The following is a 22,478-nucleotide window of genomic DNA, read 5'->3' as shown; positions in this document are numbered from 1 at the left end:
GTATTTATTCGCATTCTGGGTACACATGATTTTCCACCTCCTTTAAATACGGTGTACAATGACATCGCTGCGGACATGAAAACTCGCATAGACATGATTTTCCACCTCCTGTCTATCCGTATTTTCATGTCCGCAGCGATGTGATTGTATACCGTATTTAAAGGTTTCAGTATGTCGTTTTCTTGTTCGAATTGTCTGTAAACAGCGCTTTTGGCAATCTCATCTACAATTTCGTTTCCTGCAATGCCCTTATGTCCGGGTACCCAATAGATATGCAACCGCTAATCTCTCTATGGTTTCCCTGCTTTTTTAAACATTTTTAGATGAAATTTCATACGAGTTTATTGCTTTTATCGCCGCTTGGCTGTCAACGTATATATCATATTTATTTTGGCGTTGCTTGATGTCTTTGCGAATGCTATTTTCGCAGCCTTACCTACAGCAAATAAATACTTCAGCTTGAAAGATTATGCAGCGCTCAAAAAGCTTAAATGGCTGCCTGATGTTTAGCTCTGCGCAATAGATCCTTGCCCCTACTCCGTCTAACATTTTTGAGCCATCAGTAAATATATTAAGAGTATTTGGATTAGGTTTCATTCCTTTTTTCCATCCCTCCTATGTCCGAATGCTCTACAGGCGCTGAGTCTTACGGCGGATTTAGCTGCTAGACACTCCGCCGCAATTGTCATTCAAATAAACTTTATACATTTTTTCTGAAATATATTTACTTACGTTTTCCATTTTGGCCACCACTTTTATTTAAATTTAGAACTTTGAGTCAATTCGTAAATTTTAATTCGTGTTTATTTTTACTTTGCGGTTAGCTGTTTCTCTCTTGCAAATTCTTTCAAGTAAAAATTTATCCAATAAAAACTTGCAACTTCCCCTCAAAATGAAATGACATTTTGCTCTCGCCCTTTCCCCTACTTTGCAATACATGATCACCAAAACTTGATAGTTTGTAATTTGTTACAAATTATTGCTTCATCAACAGATCTATTATCTGAATGGAAGCCTCCTATCATAAAGTTGATAAAGATGAAAAGCGAGCAGATTAACTTACTTTATAGAAAATTTAAGTATAATTAAAAAAAAAAAACGGTGATGTATCCAAAGTACAGATTTTCTTTCGGGCTGCCACTATTCGGTTTGATGCATAATAATTAAATAATTTGCATACGTAAATTTCGTGTATATCCCAATAAATTATGAAACAAAATGCTAGGCACTGAAAATCAATTACAATTTCCAACCGTTCATCTCTTCCCCTTGCACAGTGTCTGGCATTTTGCGTAGCCGTCGTGACAAAGCGAAAACTAAAAAATCTAAAAAGAAGAAAGATGGCGAAGCTGCAGACAATATCCAAGAGGAGCGACTCGGAAGGTAGTTTCCTTTAAAATTTTCTTAATTCATTTACTAATTCCTCCTTTTTTTCGCCCCCGTGTTTAGTGTGGATCGGTCCAACAATTCCTACGATAATGACGAAAACAATAAAATGAAGGCGCAGAATTCCAGCGGCAGCAGCGCCGGTGGCCTAGGCATATCTTCTGCTTCAGCGCCGGGTAGTGTAGACTCGTCAGGCGGTGGCGCCGGAGTACTGGGTATTAACGCTTCTGGCAATAGTGCAGGTGGCTTAACAAGCAGCGCTGCTAATGCGGCGGGCAATGCGAATGCCAGCAGCAGCGCAACTGGAAATGGCACGGCTGCAGGTGGTGCAGCCACCACTAAAGCATATGGCGCAAATGAGGTTGATGAAGATGGTTACAGCATGCAGCCACCGAAAGATAATGCTTGGAATGAAAATCACGATAAAAGTATGTGAAAAAATATCAAAAATAAAGTTTTAAATTTTTTTTTTTTTCTAAATACCTACTTTTCCATTTTTCTAGCTGGCAGTTTCTACTCTGACTCAGACTCAGACTCAGATAACGATAAGCCGGAGCGGCGCATTCATGTGAAAATCAAGCCACTGAATAATGGCCAAGCGCCAATGTCTGCAAGTGTGGATGAGTTGCGCGCTACGGTGGAGAATATCTCACTATCGCCCACCAGCGTCTTTTCGGTAAACATAGAACATATTGCCTATCAATTATGCTCATTTCAATAAGCTTTCTTATATGCTTGCGTTTTGCACTTACATTTAGACTTTCAACCAACAGCACAGCAATCAGCAGCTGCAACAATCTCGCATCGCTTCACGTCAGCAATCGCCTGAGATATCCAACGCATCCACACCAACGGCCACGGTGCATCCATATGCGCCACTGCAGAGCCCCACACTCTCCATGTCGAATAATTCTAGGTGATTTGCATTCGATTCGATTTACATTTTAACATATTTTGAAAACATTTTCACTTTTGAGCAGATACGCCGACTTAGGAGATATTTTCTCTGAGTTGGGCGATGTAAGTGCCTCGGCGCCCGCCTCCGCCACACTATCAAAATCCAACAGTCGTCAGATACCGACACCTACATCAACTAGTAGTATTGCAATACCGCGACCACCTTCGCGCCGTTCTGAGATGGGCATGGCGCCCACAGTGGTGGCGGCTCGTGGGCGTATAAGTCCATCACCGGCGATGAACCGTGCAGACAGTATTGGTAGTTTAGAGTTTCGTACTGCTATCGGTGGTATTGGGTCATCGCGTGGCCCATCGCCGCTCACCATTGGCATTTCGGATACGATCCCAATAGCAGTAGCATTCCATGAGATCATACACGCCTACTTTAGGTGCGTCAAAGCGTGGTGCAAATGCTATCAACTCTTGTGATATTTTGTTTTTATTTTGTTTCCAACAGAGGTAGCGACGAGTCGCGCTGTCAGGTGAAAATTTCTGGCGATATGATGTTATCATTCCCTGCCGGCATTGTTGGCCTTCTAGCAAATAATCCGAATCCAGCGAAACTTGGTTTTCGCATCAAAAATGTGCAAAACTTGGAAAATTTGATACCGAATTCGAAATTAGTTCAAATGTAAGTACCAAACCCACTTGGAAAGATATTCAGACAACAGATGTGTTTGTTAAACTGACACTTTGTGTAATAATATTATATAAACAAAGCTAATGTGACACTTGAGTTAAATATCAAATTTCTTGTTATCGATTTATATAAATTAACCAAATGTCGTATACCCCGCCAGCGATCGCAATCAATCGAGCTCCTTCAGTACAATGTTGGAATTCAATATGCCCGCTTTGACCGCTTTGCTGCGCCACCAAGCGGAACACAGTCCCAACGCGTCGTATTTCAATGTGGACATACTCAAGTATCAAGTGCGTTCCAAACCAGGCGCCTCGTCATGTCCCTTCCAGCTGGTATCGTATTGGAAGTGTGAGTCCACATTTACGGCACTCAAAATCGATTACAAGTACAATAATCACGCAATGGCAAGCGCCTCACCGTTGCTGAATGTCACGCTGTCGGTGCCGGTGAACGGTTCGGTGCGCAACGTGCAGTCGAAACCACATTCCGCTTGGTGGGTCCTATTGCACTTTGCCTACTCATTTTACTTAGTTGACAGAAAAATTAAAATGTTTCGTTTTTATAGGCTCGGTGAGTCGAATCGCTTGGTTTGGAATTTCACTGACATCTCACAAAATTCCCAAGATGGAGGCGTCGGTACGTTACGTGCGCGTCTCGAACTGAACGAAGGTCCATCCATACCGGCCCTATTGACTACACAATTCAATTGTGAGGGCACTACACTATCGGGCATTGAGTTTGAGCTGCAGGGTAGTGGTTATCGGCTATCGTTGGTGAAGCGTCGTTTTGTGTCGGGTAAGTGGTGAAGGATTTCTTAAAATCTAAAAAATTACAATTTAGCCTTTCTTAATAATTCGATGGCGATAAGTGAAATGATTAATTTTTAATTGATTATTCAAAACAAAAATCTCGATTCGAATCATTGAGCTGCTTCATCGACTTGTAAAGGGTGATCAATTTGGAGGTATCGGATTTTAAAACGAAACGACGACGCAGAAAATCCATTGTTTCACGGGCTATATGACAAGTAGCGCCGTCCGCCGTCCTGTTTGAACGATCTCCATTCACTGTTAACTGGCGCCAGATAGGCCGCACCAAACGCTTGTTTTTAATGGCTCGGATGTAATGGCTTCGAGTTGCTCTTCAGCCCAAATACGGCAATTTTGCTTATTGACGTGGACATTAAGCCAAAAATTGGCCTCGTCGGTTATGTACACCATAAGTTGGTCTGAGAGCGCGATGACCTTTTCACAGAGCGTCGATTTTCGTAATACATTTGTACGATTTGTAAACGATGAAATGCCAATGAATACTGAAAAATATGCGGCCGTCGTAGCCGAACGGGTTGGTGCGTGACTATCATTCGGAATTCAGAGAGAACGTAGGGTCGAATCTCGGTGAAAGATCAAAATGGAAAATAAGTTGTTTCTAAGCGGTCGCCCCTCGGCAGGCAATGGCAAACTTCCGAGTGTATTTCTGCCATGAAAAAGCTCTTCTTAAAAAAAAAATATCTGCCGTTCGGAATCGATTTGAAACTGTAGGTCCCTCCATTTGTGGAACAACATCAAGACGCACACCACAAATAGGAGGAGGAGCTCGACCAAACATCCAAAAAGGGTGTACGCGCCAATTATATATATAATATATATATATATTGCATGTATATATATATATAAAGAGTTTTCCAATAACAGGTGTTATTTTGAATAGCCCGCTATTTCGGTAGATGCCACTTTTGAAGCTGTCATTTTTTGATATTTGACAAGTAGAAACTACGCCAAAATAATAAAAATGGAACGATACACGCTTAAACAACGCATTGAAATTTTTAAAATGCACTATAAAAATGGTGAACATTTGGCAGAGACGGTTCGTAAAACTCGAATATTTTTGGGTCATCGTGAAGCACCTTGTCGGACCGCAATACAGAAATTGGTGAAAAAATTCGAGCTGTTGGGACAAGTTAGTGATGTGAAGAATAAAACTCGTGCATGTCGCTCGAGAACAGCCGAAAATGTTGCTGTTGTAGCCGAAAGTGTTGAAGAAAACCCAAGTTTGTCCATTCCTCGTCGTTCTTTGGAATTAGGCATTCTACTAATCCGTATTTTGCATAAAGATTTGGGTCTTAAGGCTTATAAAGTCCAGTTAACACAAGAACTGAAGCCGGCCGACCATCAACAACGTCGTGTCTTTGCTGATTGGGGCGTTGAAATGCATAAAAATGATCCGGAATTCCATCGAAAAATCATCTTGAGTGATGTGGCCCATTTCCACCTCGGTGGCTTCGTCAACAAGCAAAATTGTCGGATCTGGGGCTCAGAAAATCCAAGAGTTATTGTTGAAAAGCCTCTCTATCCTCAGCGTGTGACTGTTTGGTGCGGTCTATGGTAAGGCGGAGTCATTGTACCTTATCCTTGTATCCAAGAGTTATTGTTGAAAAGCCTCTCTCTCCTCAGCGTGTGACTGTTTGGTGCGGTCTATGGTAAGGCAGAGTCATTGTACCTTACTTTTTCGGAAATGAAGCTGGGGCAACAGTTACGGTGAATGGATTGCGCTATCGAGAGATGATTAATGATTTTTTATGGTCAGAATTGGATGGTATTGATCTGGACAACGTTTATTTTCAACAAGACGGCACTACGTGCCACACAAGCAACGAAACCATCGATCTTTTGCGGGAATAACACCTCTTATTGGAAAACCCTTTATATACTTAAAAAAATATATATTTAGTTTGACAGCAGTTAGGCGGCGTGATCTGTCAAAAAAATACTATTGTGGAAAAAATACCTCCAATCTGATCACCCTTTACAATATGCGCATCATACAGTAGTACTTATATTAATTTTATTTGCTGTTTTCAGGCAAATATGTTTGCGAGGGGGATGGCGTGCGCAGTGGCGCCACACCAACACCACCGTCTGTGGGGTCGTCTAGTCCATTTTCAGCAAAATCGAATTAGTTGAAAACTATTTAAAATTAATAAGAAAGAAGAACAACAACAAACTATATAAACTAGCAACAGCAAATGTGTTACACGATTTTTCGTAAGTGTACCCGATACTACCACAGAGTCTAAGTAGCCAAAAATAAAAATGATTCAATTTAATTATCTTCAATTATTCAACAGCATAAAAGCAACGACATTTTTGAAAATCAACACAAATATGCATACCTACACACACACACACACACACAGCTAAACAACCGAATAAACATTTGAAAACGCGCTAAACATTTGCTACATAATGTAAAGTAGAAAAATAGGCTCGTGAATTAGTAAAAATTTATTTAACAAAAAAAAACAAACAAAAAAAAAACTCAATGAGGGCACCTGAATATGCCACTTGAAGAACACTATAATGTGCTAAGAAAATTTTGTAACAGATGTATTTGTTGCTTAGCTTTATTTGTTTTAAATGCTGATGCTGCTGAATAGACGAACGGAGCAACTACAATTGCTTGTGGGGGAATGCCGAATTTAAGCGAGAAGTTTGTGCGCGCTACATTCTTTTTATTTTCTCTTTTGTATTATAAATATGAACTTGTTTTGTTTCTTTATATGGCTACGCCTAAGTTTTTGTGTATAGCATTGCGAAAAAACGAGCCAGATTATTGAATTGTCTACCGTTTTTTGTATTCCATTAAAATTTGGAGCGATTATGAATATTTAGCGCGAGAGGATTGCACTTTTACGTATTGTATTGTTAAACTCTTTATTATTACTGTAAACATAACTATATTAAAGAGTATGTGTGTATGTAGATTTTTATATATACATATGTATTTGTATATGCTAATATACCTGTAGAACACTAAGTGTTGATTTTATGTTTATTTTTTAAATGATATAAAGCAAATAAAAAGAAGAGTCCACTTTTCGAAGCCGAAGTTGTATGTGAATGTAATGGTACGTACATACATGCCGACATACCTACATTCATGAAACCTACTATTTACGTGCATACGCGATAACGCCAATAGAAATTTATTATATTCGCAAAAATACACATGACATCAATATGTAAAAATATGCATTTTCCAACTTAATTTTAAAATAAATTCTGTAAGATAGTGAGTGAGAATTATTTCAAATAATTTCTTTAGTCTAACTTTGTTGTTGAGCTTGCAGCCATTTTCCAGTAATTTAAAACTAGTTTTAGTTGCAATGTATTCATCCATTTGCTTTGCTCATTACCGCTTTAATAACGGCGCATGTAAACATGCATAAATACACACACATATAAACAAATAATTCGCTTTTATTTAGAATTCTTATGTAGTTCAAAGAGAGATGCCTTGATGTTTAATGTGAAGTTGTGTTTTTTTTTGTTCTTGTTTTGGAAAGCCAATGAAATAACTATCCTAATTTTTACCCTTATGTTTAATTAAATTGAATTGTAAATGAGCTTTAACTGTAACCGGTGTAAAATATGTACAATATAAGATGTGCTCGAGCTGCAATAATTGCGGGCGTGTTATATTTTATGAGACAACATCACTTCTAAACTCTTCACTGCAAAATTGAGATGCAGCACGAAAAGTAAGTAAAGTTAGTAATAAAGCTAAATTAATATGCTATGATAAACAGAGCTTATTCACCATTTTTTATCTAAAAATGAAGCTCGTGTGGAACGAATTTATTAGTTATTAGTCAGGTCGGATAACGATGCTTTGAGCCAAAGTACTGAGGGTTACAGTACCTGTCCATTGAATTATGACCGATGGCATTTTTCCTGAAAACTTCAAATATCAGGTAAAATGTTTAATCTAATTAATGGGTATTAGGGGGTTTTTAACCTGTTCTTATATGTTTTTAAGAATTTCCGGTCAATTGGCCTGCTATGATTACTGATCCTTATTCTTTTTTTCAATTTAACCATTTTTTTTTTAGAAAATGGGTCGAAAGTCGGATTTGAAATCGGGACAAAAGCAACAAATTGCAGTTCTTTTTTAAGCCAAGAACCTAAACTATGCAGACATAGCAAGAACCGATGGAATATCCAAGGCGTCTGCCGTAAATGTTGCCAAAAAGTGGAAAAATACCAACAACGTTTTAGCGGTAACTTCAAACAATTGCCAAAATTGTCGCCGGGAACGCAACACCTCAACCAGGCAGGTTCGCAAAATCGTCCAAAGTTCTCTGGAACAGAAATGCTTCAAGTCGGATGATTTTAAGAGAGGTTCAGAAATCTTGAGTAAATATTTCGGAAAGTCATTAGTAGGTCGGAAAACGATGCTTTGAGCCAAAGTACTGAGGGTTACATGAAAGCTGCTCTAGATCTTAACCATAGTTACAACCTATAAAGAAATTTTTTTGCGTGTTTGCTTTTCTAGATTATCTCATCAGCTGTTAAATACTTAGTCTTGCCATAAATTCTGAAGTGATAGACAGAAAAAGAAGTGGTTCGTACCAGTGCAGCCAAGCCGTTCGAGAAAAAATTCTCAGAAATCACCTTAGAAAGTAGAAAGTCATTCCCAGTTGATCTTCAGATGAAAGCCTTCTGTCGCTCAACTGGTCATCTTTTAACAACGCGCTTGCAGAAAATTAGACTCGTCAAATGCAAGCAACTTCTTCGGTGGCACGCGGTCAACGGCTATGAAAATATTCTTTCCACAGATGAGAAAATTTTCACTGTTGAAGAAGAAACGACAAAATCTATGCTAAAACTTTTATAGACGCAAAAAATGTTGTTCCAAGGATTCAGGGTGGCCACCATCCAGTCCTAATAGAGTGTAACAATGCACTCATAATCAGGTCTCGTTGATGTGGATACCAGCGACACGAAGGAAACGAGAAGGCAGACTTTTATGCCAAAAAAGGGGCTGAAGGGCTATTTATTGGACCAACCCCATTTTTCGGCTTTAACAAAAATAATATAAAACAGGAAACCAAAAAATGGATCCAAACTAAAATCAGGGAACACTGGAACTGGAACGGCACAAGCGGCCTTAATCACTCCAAAAACAGGTCACTTTGCCTGTAATAAACACTTTAATACAATAGGGTTATCTAGTACAAGATCACGCAGGTTCTGCTGTGATGAAGAGGAGTCTATGGAAGACTTAATTACCAACTGTGAGGCATTAGGCCATAGGAGACACAGAATCCTGGGCTCGGGCCTACTATAGGTCGAAGACCTACAAAGGAGCTGGTTCGATTCCTCAGTATACTAAATAATTATAATTAAGTAAATAGGGATATATTCAGAAACGCATTATAAATGCGCAGTAATTGCAGCGCTGGCAACACTGCCAATTGATAGATTTGTTGACGATTTGCAAAAAGATTTGTTGCATTTATGAACGCGTTTTACACTAAAATGGAAGTATTATTGAGTTTAGTTGTTGACGATATATTTGAAGTAAAAGACGTGTAAAGCTAAAAAGAAGATCACATATAGTAAGATGTTCATTAAAACGAAAAATTCCCAAAAACAAATCTTTTTTCCCTAGTCCCTAATGCTTTTTAATTTATTGTGATTGTAATTCATTACTTTTCCAATTTTCAAAAAAAAAAATCTTTTTTTGAAACAATTAGAAAATTTTCGCTGCGCGATTTGCCCGTCTATTTTCAAATCTTTATTCACTTTTTTTATTTCTTCCGCCACCTTATTCCACAAAACACTCTTTTTCCTCCTCCCTGAAGCAAATTCACTTTCCATGCTCAGTCGGACTCTGAGAAGCAACTTTACTTCCGATGTACTTAGATAATCGCTAAAATCAAGAAAAATGTAATAAAATATTGTTTTAATAACGTATATTTAATATATCTTTGCATTAAAAGCTAAAAAAATTAGTTTTATACTCACTTTTCATCAGACATCATATTAGCGTAATCAGCGGCAGTATTAAAATTTTTCCTGCAAATAATGCGTGACGTTTGATACAAAAATGGCGTTTTGGAACGCGATGCATTTGCAGTACTGCCATATTTGCATTTCTGAACGCATTGCCAACACTGCAAAAGTACGTTGCGCATTATAATGCGTTTCTGAATATATCCTAGGGGCGCACAACAGATGAATCTGGTCGCAGTGCATAAAGGCCTTAGCCTAACTCGTACAATCATTACCATTACCACCCAGCCTCCGTAATGGTTTGGTGGGAAGTGTTAAATTTTGTTAAACACATCCCAAGTAACGTCACCCGGTTCTGTCAAATTCGCTCAGAGCCGAATAATGGCCCTCTAAAAATCTGTTTACCTAAATTCATTCAGCTGGTTCAATTCAGAAATTTTCATTAAATGAATGACATCGACGTTACTTCCCTGAACTTTATTCTCACAAACACTACGTAAAAAGAGCAAAAAAGAAAGACAATACCAAAAATGTTGCAAGTATTGAGGTAAAAATTTCCTAATGTCGCAAGTACTGAGTCCGCAATGAAAAATAAATTAAGCCACTCTTAACGTCATACAGCCAGATTTATTGGAAAAATTAGCAAAAATTGCATTGGTCGAATGGGCCATGTATTTAACTGGTAGCCGAGGCGGACATATGCCGGATGTCATATTACAAAAAATTCTATGAAAGATAGATTATAATAAAATAAAATTCATTCCAAGAATATTTCTGTTTTGTTTTATCATTTTAAGTGCTCCAGCTCTTAAAAGACCCACCACATATACTTCAACTCGAAATCAATTCAATATGTCACATTGGCACAAACATTGCTTGAAGGTTAAACCAGTAACAGGATTGCAATATGGCCAAAATTATTGCATAGCTTGAATACATCCATATGCTTCAAGTGATCATGCCAAATTGACAATAAGCGAACAGGCCGAACCGAACTTCGGTCGAGGTGGACCCGGACATTTTTAAGATTCCAAACAAGCTTTGGCTTTAAAAAATCATATTTTTTTGAATAAAAAAACAACAATGAACATATGTAAGTTTCAATCACATTAATTTTTTATGCATGTAAAAGCAAAAAAAAAAAATTATTTTTATATTGTAATTTTAAAACAATAGCTTTTTAGCACTTTCACCTTGAAAGTGGTATCTTCTATTTGAATAGAGCGGTCCGATAGTACTCAACAATTGTTCACAAGCCACTCAATGCAGAAGCAAATAGATATTTGTGCCCATAATTATCAAAGCGGTCTAAGTCATATATTTCTTCTTTAGTGATATTTAATGAATTGCGTTTGAATGAGTTAAAAAATATTTTCATATTATGCGACATTTTAATTTATAATTTTTTTAGTCTTGATGAATGGCAATTTATTATCAATAAGAAATTTTGTATGAATTTCATACGAAAATGTTGTTTTTAAAGCTCTAATTGACTTAGACCATTTTCAGAATTAATTGAATGTCCTATAAATGACTTAATGCAATCAAGAACTATGAGTTTTATTTGAAACAATGACTTTAATGAAATAATTTACATGAAATGAACATTTATTAATTATTTTTAAAAATTAATCCATTTTTACCAAATTTTTCTAGTTTTTAAGATTCTTAAAATGTTCATGATAAACTGGAGGGATATCTGGTAGTAAACAAATAATATCTTGTATGTTTTTCTTCCGTTACTGGTTGGTTTTCGTATATTTTTAACCGTTTCATGTTTAGAGATCGAATATTTTATATTATTGAAACAAATTCTTCAATGAATGTTTATTAAGGCACATACGTCAAGTGTTGACGTACATAAGTAAATTTCGTGGCTTGTAATTTATTGCGTTACTGTCGTAGCACGGATAAATGTATGATAAGCCGAGTAATGTAACGATACACTTTTTAAAACGTATATATTTATATTTTCCTTCAAACAGTGATTTGAGCATAAATTTACAGTAAAATTATTTAACTCTTATATGTTTAACTACAAAGCTTTTAAATGTTTAGTTTTGCACCACGATGAAGCCAGTCTATTTCTTGTTTCCTATCATTCCCGGCACTCGGTAGAGAAATTCTCCATCATCATCATAGTACACATCCTCGACTCGATAGGTAGCTCCTTTGCGCCATACTTTGCGTGGAATATGTATGCGATCTTTGACGCGCGTTATTTCGAATCGTTTTTGATCCTCAACGCTAATAACAATTTCGCTGCTTTCATATTTCTCAAGCAGATTTAGATCAGCTAATGTGTTGTCGTGTTCGCTCGTGGAAATTATGCCAGTACCACTCGGATTTTGTAGTTTAGCTGCTGCTTGCTGCTCTATACTGTGTGTTCCTGTTGAGTGCTGGACTTCGTTATTCGCAGCAGTTAAATCAGTTGAGGTAGAAGACAAGTCCGATTCAGTTGGTGGTAGTTTGTATTTTTTTAACTCTTGTAGACGCATTCTCCTTTTATCGTGAACTTTTTCCAACAAATACGTCTCATCCTCAGCCGCCGCTTCCGGTGCTGGCATAAGATTGGTCGATTTTCCTGCCGACAGCAGCGGTGCCTCCTTTTTTTCTGCATACTTATCGCAACTTGTAATAATGGATAAGAATTCATCTTTTTTCGGGCGGGGCAATGTCGGTATCTCACTCGACTTTGCGGACAACACACGCAAGTCTTCCGCGCGCCTTGTGGCAAATTTTTGCACATGTGCCTGCAAATCCGGTGGCAATTGCAACAGTTTTGGATTTGTTCGCAATGTTTCCCAATTTCGTATGACTACCTCATCATGTTTATGGATACGCTTAGTGCTACGAGCCTGCCACTTGGCTGATATTATTTTCTGTACAATTTCGATAGTAGCGGGAAAACTTTCCGCCAAACGCTCTGCAGTCCACTCATCAGGATCACTCAAATGTAAGGTACGTATTTGCTCCTTCTCAGCATAGGTGAGTAAGTTTGGTAGTTTGGGTTCCCGGAAGTATTTGTGCTTAATCATATGGTGCCGAATGCGCTCACGTTGCTGAATCATTTCACGTTCATGCTCACGATGTGCCTGGCTGGCTGTCATAAAGTCAGATTCCAAGTCACCAAATCCCTCGGGATCCTGTACGAGCCGTTCGTCGACCGTTTCTGCCATAGTGAGTTGATGGCCGATGCCGGGGTTAGAACGTCGCCCAACACCACGCGCCAGGCGCGATACGGCAGTGTGAAAGCAACGAATTTGAGATGTGGATAACATTTTAATATGTCAATATCAATATCAATAAACTAATTATTTCCAATTAAGATTCATCGTACAACGAAAAACTAAACGCAATTCCCCTTTAAGCAGACAGATGATCAACAGCTGGTTGTATTTAACCCATGTTGGTTTCAGCACTAATCATAGCTATGTTTCTTTACATAGTTTTGTACATGTACACGATAATTTGTAACGGTTCAAGGCGAATCTATTTAAGCTGGTATCGGTAAATCAGTTGATTTGTTTTTCTTTTCTTGGTGTCAGCGCAGAACGAAACATGGCGAATTCATTATTTGTTTTCTAATTTGCCTATATTTTGCCGTTACAATCAAACATATAAAACATTGTTGTTGGTCTATTGCCACCAGTTTTAATGCATGCGCCTTATGACAGTTGTTACAAACTATCGAGGCGAATAGAATACAGAAGAATATTTTTCGCGATTTTGACATCATCATCCTCATAATAATTCAAAACAATATAAACAAAAAGAAGAGAAGTTAGTTGTTTGCAAATATTCAGTGAATGGCTGGTAATATATATTTTGGTTTCAAGATTTGTGATTTTTAAATTATACAAACTAATTAAGTTTTTTTTTTTTTTTTTTTTTTGTCGATAATGCGATGGCAAGAATTGCTTACTCTTCCACTTCACAAACAAGAAATTGCCTTTCTTTTGTTTGTTTATTTGTATTTTATTAATTTTGCTATAAAACCAAGGCAAATTCATTAAAGGTGGTGTCTCTAGACCAACAATAACGTTTAGTAAAATGTTACGACAAAAGGGCGAAATTGTAGAAGAAAAGGAAGAACTATGAAACATGAACAGCCGACATGCAGTTGGATCTAGAAGCTTACGGCAATGGTGTGAATGGAACTGTTTTTCGTCATTTCATTTTGTGCTGGGATTCTAATGTACAGTGCGAAGGAAAAAAAAAAAACAATAAAGAAATCAGCTGGTCTGCTGCTTTCACCTTAAACAAATTCTAAGGATGATAGATTACCAGGTTTGATATTTAGCAATAGTGAGGGAACTTTGGCTTGCACGTCATTTGGGGACTCGGCAGCCGAATTCTACATGATCATTTCACATCTATTCACACACTCGTCCAATTAGTCGTTGTTCAATAGCAATGAAGCAGCATGAGCAAATATTGTGTTAATTTTTTTTTTTCGTATATCACCAACACAATATCAGTTTTTTTGTAAACACACCTCGAGTAATGTCGGCCCATCAGCTAATCTGTCAAATTCGTTCAGAGCCAAGGCGAATTATTACGGGTGGTGCAAGGTGGATTTATTATATGTGACAGCAACCACATATAAGTAAAACCCTACATGTATTTGTTGTTGCGTTTTGTCCAAGCATCTCGTCAAAATCAGTAATCAAATGTAAACATACGAATGTAAACATACCAATACATACAAACAAAGCATATCATTTTGACGTAAGCCATATCTACGGCGAAAAATTCAGCTGGGTGAATGCTGTCACCGTAATAAATCCACCTTGGGGGGGTGTTGGTAAATCAGCTGAGTTGTTTTTTTCTTTCGCCGTGTCCATGTGGCTGTCAGCTCAGAATGAAACAAGGCGAATTCACAATTGATTTGACAATCAATTGTACAGGACAGTGTTGTTGGTCTAGTGCCACCACCTTTAATGGATGCGCTTTGTCAGAGCCCAAAAACGACCTGTTAAAGAGAAATTTTTTCATTATGAATAAATTCGACTTGTTCAAAACTGAGGGTGAAGTGCGCGATTAATCGATTCAAGAATTTTACCGTTACAGTTGTTCTTTGAATTTGCTTTGTTAACGTCAAGTTAGTCCACAACTATTTTCTTAAATGTGCACGCTATTTTAATAAGTGTGTATAATTTTATTATAATAAAAAAATTGTAAATGTTTTATACAAATTTGTGAAATAAACTTAAAATGTAAGTGGGTTGTCTTTTGAGTGAGATTTTTAGAAATATTCGAGTTGTGTCAGAAAGCTCCTGCAATGAGATCGCCACCGGTAATAATAGTGTCAGAGGCCACAATAATTTGAGACCCATTAATACGCGAAATTAATTCGCAAGCACCAATCTCTGCATATGTGACTCCTCCAAGTACGAAAACAAAGATATTCTGCTTACGCATCGGGAAGATATCCCTAAACTCGTTTAGTTTGACGGAGTTGGCGTAAGACTTTGCATTGAGTGCTGTGCCGTCTGCTAAGTGCATCGTTAACTTGTCTACCATACCCAATTTTGTGGCGAAATCTTCTGCGGATTGTGCTTTTAGTAAGTAGGAACACAGTTGTGCTGTAATGGGGATATATAGATTGTTGAACACATAACTAGGGCAGCCGCTAGCTCCATTCGCTGTAGTACCACTACTACTCGCTGCTCCCAAACTCGCGGGCGGCGGCTCAGCACCAGCAGACGATACCATTAATCTGAGCCGGTTAGCATTTGCTTGAAATTCGGTTTGTTGGAATTTTGGTATTGGTAGATTTGACAGCAATTTGGCCGGCGTGTTTGCTCGCTCCTCCTCCCAAGCAACCGGTAATAATCCAGCCATTGCCAATTGTTGGAAAGCGGCTAGGTGCTCTTGGCCAAAGTAGTTGCAATAGTTGCGCGCAAATTGTATCACCTCATCACTACTTATACCAGCACAGATGTGTAAGAGGCAAAGTAAGCGCAGAGTATTGTATTTTTGGCCATCGGATGTGAGCAGCTCATCGATTTCACTGAGTATACGTTTGCGCGCCACATTGTTGAGTATGTCTTCCTCAAGTGACTGTATGCGTCGAAAGTTGCCGCCTAGCATCTCTATTACTTGTTCGCTGGCGTTTAAATGGTGCATTACCTTCGTTTTTAACTCGGTAATTTTGGGTAGCTTACGCGCTACATAGTCGTGCATCTCATCAAGCTTCATATCGTTAAGTTTTTGCACCTCCAAGCCAATGGTTTTCGCTTGTGCGCGTACTTGACTGCTGGCCTGTGCGAAGTGTTTGTAACGATTCTCGCCATATATTTGATCGCTTAGCACGTTCATGCGTATACTAGGCGGTTTGGCAGACCTCAACTTGTCGGCTGGTGGATTTGCAGTTTGTTTTTGCTGCTCAGTTCGAGGTAGTTGGAAAATTGCCAATTTCTGCAGTGAAATTTTATTTGAAGTCGTTTGTAATTCTATTTCAGTTGCACGACGACCAAACACTTCTAATAGTAATCCAGCATAAATAGCGGGCGTAAGTAAACTTGAAGCGTAATCTTTGTCACGATCAATAATGAGCATAGTGCTGAACTCTGACGGTACTTCTTTGCTGCTGCTGTCATTGCCAAGTTTTCCAAGTTTGTGCAACATTTTCACTAAATTTGCTGAATGTTCACCGAAGGTGAGCACCAATTCAGGTCGTCCGCACACAGCTTGCAACAGGCGTAACGATTGTGCTATTGCTGGTAACAAGGATGTGTCCTTACGTAAAAAGAGCGTTGAGAATACCTACATATGTACATGATTCTCTTTATTGTTAAATTTCAAGCTAATTCAAAACTAATCTGGCAGGTACTCACATTTGGGATTTCCATGCTGAGTACACCTTGGTCAAGACAGATGAAATCCCAATTGTAACGATGTAGCTGTACCAATCCGTATAGTCCTTCTTCTTCTAACAAATTATGGAAGTGACTAAAACAGCTGGGCACACAAATAATATGAAAATTCTTTACAGCTGCATCCATGTCGGTGGGCTCTTGCCGTTCTAATTGGTGTATGTGCCGCAGTACATGTTGAAATATTTGCAATTTGCTATGTATTATGTACACAAGTACTTGATGTTCAGCTGTGCGCGGAATAATATGCTCTGCATCAAATTTGAAAATACGCTGAATACCTTTCAGTTTTAGCCAGGAGGCAGCACAAACATGTTCCAAAGGCTTAATGAGGGCCTGCTCGATAATAAGGTCTTTTTTGCCTGGTATCGAACAAATTATAGCCTGCAATTTTTCTTGTGCAATAAGTTGGAACCCCTGCAATCTTTTATCCAGGGTGAACTCCATTATGCTTATAGTTGATGCTGTGGCAATTGCTTTAAAACACCTCTCCAGCAAAATAATTTGTTCGCTGATTACTTGGCCATAACTATAGTTAGATGCGATTTCTACAAGTTTTCCGAATTATGACTCAATATAGAGTAATAATCAAAACATTGTAGACGTGTTGTTTTCAGATGATACAAGCGATGTCAGAAACAGCTGTTTTGTCAATACCACAAACAAAGAAAACAAGAAAACTGTTTGAGGGAGAGAGGTGAATAAAAAGTGTTGCATTACAAATGGTATCAGTGCTGTTCAAGCAATAATAAATATCTGTGTGTTGTTCTGAATAGTTTACTCACGTGTTTTCGAACCCAAAAAAAGGCATTTTGAGCGATTTGGTTCTCACGTCAGTCTGGAACTGGCACTCCAGCAGCATTTCTCGTACATGTACGGGGAATGTTTCTGCTGCTACAACAACAACATATGCTTTCACTTGCAAAATTGTTACTTCCGTGGATTTTGTATTAAGAACAATATCCTAATGAAATAAACAAATTAAATGTTTGATATTTAGAAAGCTGTGATAAAAGGTAGTTTAGAAGTAAGTTCTCTATTTTCTAGCTTAAATGAATATAGCGCCAAAGAACACGTAAAGAATCTAAACTGATTCAAATTAGTTCCAATTGGAATTTGGGTGCTTCAGTCGAGTTTTGTTAGTGAAACGGATCGACAACTGCGCCTTCTTGTATTTATACGTTTCTTAATTGCTCCTACAAGTTTTCCAAGTCGTGCATGCTCGTATTCAAGGTGAATTCAGTAAAGGAGATATACCAAAAGTCATTAGATCAGCATAAAGTTTTCTACCTTATAATGTCACGACGAAAGAAGGTAGGAAAACAAAAGAACAGGACGAAATACGTTGAACAGCCGAATCGCTGTTGAAGCTAGAACCATATTATGCTTGTGCGTAAGTAACGGCTTTTCATCAATTCATTTTGTGCTGACATCCTAATGTAGCCTACGAAAGGACAAAAGAAAGTACATCTGCTGTTGTGTCGAAGAATAGCATGAAATGAGTATTACTTGTAATGGATTAGAATGGAAATCTTTATCAACACGTCCGTTTTTATGGGAGTAAGTAGCATAGGTATACTTTTTAAAAACTCTTCGGCTCAATAATATTTTAAAAAAGAATGCGCTTTCCAATGAATGATACTTTTTACTAAATCGGAAATTGAGAAATAAAGTCCTTTTTCATCATGTCCTATTGATAATGCATAGAAACCTCACAAAAATTACGCCGTATAATGACAATAACAATAAAGTCGTGTTATTTAGATTGTGCGAAGGAAATAAAGTGTTAAATGCGTTACCTGCTGGTAGTGGGAAGAAAAGTTGAAGCTGGCAAATACTTGGCTTCACTTAGCTTCTACACTCGGGATGCAGTTAGCTTGAGAAATAAATGGAGCGCTTTGCTGGATTGGGTTAAAATCGCTCAGGCGGTTGCGGCGTCAATTTGGTAAAAGTTAAGCATATTTGAGGAACCTTATACTGTTTTCTGGGCCACATAAAAAGAAGTTTGAACTTAATTTAAACAACTGAAAAATGTATGATATATTTTGAATATATTCTCCATTGCTTCAATTGCGCTTGCTAAGTCAAGAATAATGGAATATAAGAATGCACTCTCTGAATTCCCTTTGACGTTAACGCTGCGAATATACAAAGGAAAGGAAGAGAAATTACCAATTTGAAAAGAGGAAGAGTAAAGGAAAGCAATAGAAACAGTTAAGCATAAGAAATCATACAAACTTTCTTAACACGGCGTCATCGGCAAACAAACGCAAAAAACCCACTTGCTTTCACAATTTAACATTTAATTTTTGGTTTCACAATTTAACACGTGGTACTTTATTATTTTAGTTTGTTATATTTAAAAATCACAATATTCCCAATCTATGGTGACGTCAACTGGTTGTCAAAATCGCGAAAAATAAAGTACCGGTTTTTGGAAAGCTTTCTGTATTCTAAAATACCCTCAAAATACAACCGTGCGCATTTGTTTTTGTTACAATTCCAATTGTCATATGTTACGGCGAATTCAGCTGCGCTCATGTTATTTGCGAAAACATTTCAGAACTATGTTACCTTGTCGCGCCCCCTCAAAAGTGCTCCAACGACGTAACCAACACATGGCGAAAAACACGAATTGCCAGTAGCACATATTCAAACGAACATAAATGTACAGCTGCTAGCGGCGCAGCACTGTATAAAACCCAACAAGAATAAACAGCGTAAAGGCAGCATAACAGCAGAGTTTGAGACATCGCGAAACAAGTGAGGTAAAACAAGTTTTCGATGGAGAAATGTATGTCAAAATTACAGTCAGTCGCTCTGTAAACGCCATCGTGCTCGCATATTAAGACGCATGTTTAAGGTGTACGAAATTTTCAACGCGTTGCTGTGATTTTCTCGCTCTACACACACGTTCAATTTGAGTTTGATTTTATTAATTAATTGCATTGAGTGAGTGTGAGCCTCTTGCAAATAGTTAAAGCAGCAGTGGGTGAAATTGTGATTGAAATCAAGCAACAACATTTAACGAGAAGTAAATACAAAGTAATTTCCTATTGATGGTTGTTGCTTGTTAAATTCGAAAATTCGATGTATGAAAAATTTGTGAAGAAATATTAATAATGAATACGGGAGTGTATTAACATAATAGTGTCGTTGAAGGTAAATTTTTAGAGGTCTTAGTTTAAAGTGTGTGTTCACAATTGATAAAGTAGATACCATTAAATAAATTTCATAAATAATTGCAAACGGCGATATAGTGAAGTGGTTAGTGAGTGAAATTCGCTAAAGAAGAGCGAAGTAAAGAGAATAGAAAAAAATATAACAACGAGCCTGTGAGCCGAGCATCGTACAACTCACAGCAGAAAATAAACAAAACAAAGTGTATTGATATTCAGAAAGAGGCGAAAAAACGATTCCTAAAAATTATTCTAAGGTAAATACTCCTGGAAGAGCATCATCACTTCTTGAGGAATTTAATCATGCACATAAGGACTAACAAATTACCACTAAAGACCCACATACTTATTATATACACAATACCACAAATTAAGACAAATTGAGAAGTAACACGTTTAAACAGCAGACGAAAAAAACTATTAGAAAAAGAATATGCAAAAGAAGCAAAATGACGTTTGTGGTAGATGTTGGCGCCGCAGTCAACATTAAAGTGGCCGTAGTTGTTATATCCCCTATTCACCTTTTCGTCACAATTGTGTGCTTATTCGCTCACCACATTTTTAGTAACAGCGGCTAGCGCTTCTGTCCGGCTCGTCTCGTGTCTTCTGGTCAGCAAGATAATAGCTACGGCGACAGTGGCAGCGGCAGAAGCAATGACAGTCGATGTAACAACATACTGCTCAAAGTCTGTTAGCAAAGATGCGGGCAGTTGGCGGAGGTGGAGGTTGTCAAATGTTTTGGATTTTCTTACTTCTGGTATTTCGTTTACCGCTCACACCAAAATATGCCCGCTCTCTCCAAATCTCATGCTCGTTGGTTGTCGAAAATGCCGTTTTAAACTCTCATCAATGAGAGTTCTGGAAAATTATGAAGCATTTGTTGTTTATTTCGGCAAATCAAAAATTTAATGTTTTTTTTTTATTTATTCTAGAAGCTATAATAATAATAAATGTACAGATGAAAAAAAAAATAGTTCACATGTGCACTTCTCGCTTCCTTTGGAGGCTGTCTGCAGCTGAATTATTAAGGCGCCAGACGACTGGCCTGAGACCAGTAATAAAACCGATTGCCTAATCGGCAAAAGATGATTAAAATTAAATTTTGTTATTGTGTTGTAGTTTCGAATTGTTGAGATGTTAAAGCGAAGGTGAAAGAAAGTGAAAAGGTGTGTGAGGTATTAAAACACATACAAATGGACGTATATGCAGAAGGATACCCTTGCCACTAGATTATATGGGAAAGTCAGAAGACTTATTTATTCAATACAATACTACTTTAAGTGTTTGTTAGACTAGTAATTAGGAATCATGCTATTATAGGTAGTGCTTTGCTTTATGTTAGAAACAATTATATTTTACTGATGACTTTAATCACTGTAAAAGTTAATTGTAGTAAAGATTTATATACGCTTTTCTCAGTTAGCTATTATTTAATAGCATGTAATTACTGAAGTATTAATATGCCTGTAAGTATGTTGAGCTCCAATAAGTTAATTAAACTGCATGCAAGAAACATAATCCTGCATACTTAAGAATGCATTTTATAAATATTGAGTTCACTCATAATTCATGCCACTGAAATGCATTACGAAATTTCCATTTAAGATGTGAAGAAATTACTTATTACTCAATCTCTAATTACTTGCTGAGTTATTAATATTTCTGAAAGTGTGCTGAAAATCCAAATGTACTCGCAGCAAAATGCTTTCATTTACATTATTTGGCAACCTTCCAAAAAAAAAAAAATTGCCGCTGCTCCTACTACACTTCCACAACATACGACAAAAAGAAAGAAAGAAAGAAAAAATACATGGTTATCTAAACAACGTTTGCTCCCAAGTGCAATGGTACACAAATTTACGTACAGATGTAGAAAACTAAATAGAGTCATTATTAAATTTTATAATTTTTTGTAAAGAGTTGTACTTTCCTTTTTTAATGCGAATTAAAATTATTAATATCTTAGGTGTATTTTTGTGGACATAAATATCTTGCTAATGGAAAATTTTGTAGACAAGTGAACATAAACTTTTACTACTTGAATTGTGCAGTCCATTCAGAGAACCATGGGAATATCTAAACAATACTCCAAGTCCATGAACACCAATTATTGAGTTCAGTAAGGCTGAAAATTCTCAAAGGAAAATTGCTACCCGCTTTGATTGTTCCACAAAAAACATCGGCATTCATGTGTCGAGTTGTGTGCGGATGTCACATGTTGATCCGCGCTATAAGTTGATCGGCTGTTATAAATCGAATGAAATATTAAATGAAGTGACAGTTTCTTTATCAAGCGCAGTTTTAAGGAAGAAAAAAGTGGTCTTTAACGAGTTCCGAGTAAGAAGGAAGCGTGTTGACTTGGCGCGTGTTGATAGATAACCGGCGAATCTGTCGAAATTTTTGCGTCTCAAGTGTTCAAAGTAAACTCTAATAGCACCAAATCCACATTATGAAGTTTAGTTTCTGTTTAGTTGCCCACTTCTGTATGTATGGGAGCAGAAATATCTTTAAATTTTTGTTGTAGTATGCAGCGGCGCGAAGGGAAATTATTCACGCTTTTATGGCAATACAAAAAATTAGATTGGAATTTGTATTTGTATAGGCACTGTTACGAAAAGAAAAACCTGCGGAG

General features: G+C 37.5%; 3 protein-coding genes across 9 annotated transcripts in view; 1 reads left to right on the top strand and 2 right to left on the bottom strand.

The window, feature by feature from the left end:
• LOC128864718 (F-BAR domain only protein 2) overlaps nucleotides 1-7,487 on the top strand; it is a 39,809-nt gene extending 32,322 nt beyond the window's left edge. For 6 of the 7 annotated variants that reach the window (XM_054104518.1, XM_054104511.1, XM_054104486.1 and 3 more), the window contains 10 exons: nucleotides 1,278-1,383; nucleotides 1,450-1,814; nucleotides 1,890-2,062; nucleotides 2,145-2,302; nucleotides 2,367-2,732; nucleotides 2,801-2,974; nucleotides 3,144-3,479; nucleotides 3,552-3,781; nucleotides 5,851-6,033; nucleotides 6,117-7,487. In XM_054104518.1, coding sequence (XP_053960493.1) covers nucleotides 1,278-1,383; nucleotides 1,450-1,814; nucleotides 1,890-2,062; nucleotides 2,145-2,302; nucleotides 2,367-2,732; nucleotides 2,801-2,974; nucleotides 3,144-3,479; nucleotides 3,552-3,781; nucleotides 5,851-5,948 — 2,006 coding nt within the window. In that variant the 3' untranslated portion in view covers nucleotides 5,949-6,033; nucleotides 6,117-7,487. Of the gene's footprint in view, nucleotides 1-1,277; nucleotides 1,384-1,449; nucleotides 1,815-1,889; nucleotides 2,063-2,144; nucleotides 2,303-2,366; nucleotides 2,733-2,800; nucleotides 2,975-3,143; nucleotides 3,480-3,551; nucleotides 3,782-5,850 lie in introns of all 7 variants that reach the window. The other variant, XM_054104501.1, reaches the window with a different exon arrangement.
• A 4,235-nt stretch (nucleotides 7,488-11,722) lies between these two features.
• Nucleotides 11,723-13,212, bottom strand: LOC128864708 (uncharacterized). Its single transcript, XM_054104462.1, has one exon. It carries the CDS (start codon nucleotides 13,065-13,067, stop codon nucleotides 11,868-11,870), a length of 1,200 nt encoding a protein of 399 aa, XP_053960437.1. The 5' UTR covers nucleotides 13,068-13,212; the 3' UTR covers nucleotides 11,723-11,867.
• Nucleotides 13,213-14,911: 1,699 nt separating this feature from the next.
• Nucleotides 14,912-17,322, bottom strand: LOC128864700 (vacuolar protein sorting-associated protein 33B). Its single transcript, XM_054104452.1, has 2 exons — nucleotides 16,629-17,322; nucleotides 14,912-16,557 (listed from the first exon to the last, which is right to left on the bottom strand). The coding sequence occupies exons 1-2, from the start codon at nucleotides 17,112-17,114 to the stop codon at nucleotides 15,055-15,057; spliced, it is 1,989 nt and encodes a 662-aa protein (XP_053960427.1). The 5' UTR covers nucleotides 17,115-17,322; the 3' UTR covers nucleotides 14,912-15,054.
• Nucleotides 17,323-22,478: the final 5,156 nt, after the last annotated feature.

Source organism: Anastrepha ludens, chromosome 2 (assembly GCF_028408465.1).
Source record: "Anastrepha ludens isolate Willacy chromosome 2, idAnaLude1.1, whole genome shotgun sequence".
Lineage (NCBI taxonomy): Eukaryota > Metazoa > Arthropoda > Insecta > Diptera > Tephritidae > Anastrepha > Anastrepha ludens.
This window is presented reverse-complemented; position numbering and strand designations above follow the sequence as displayed.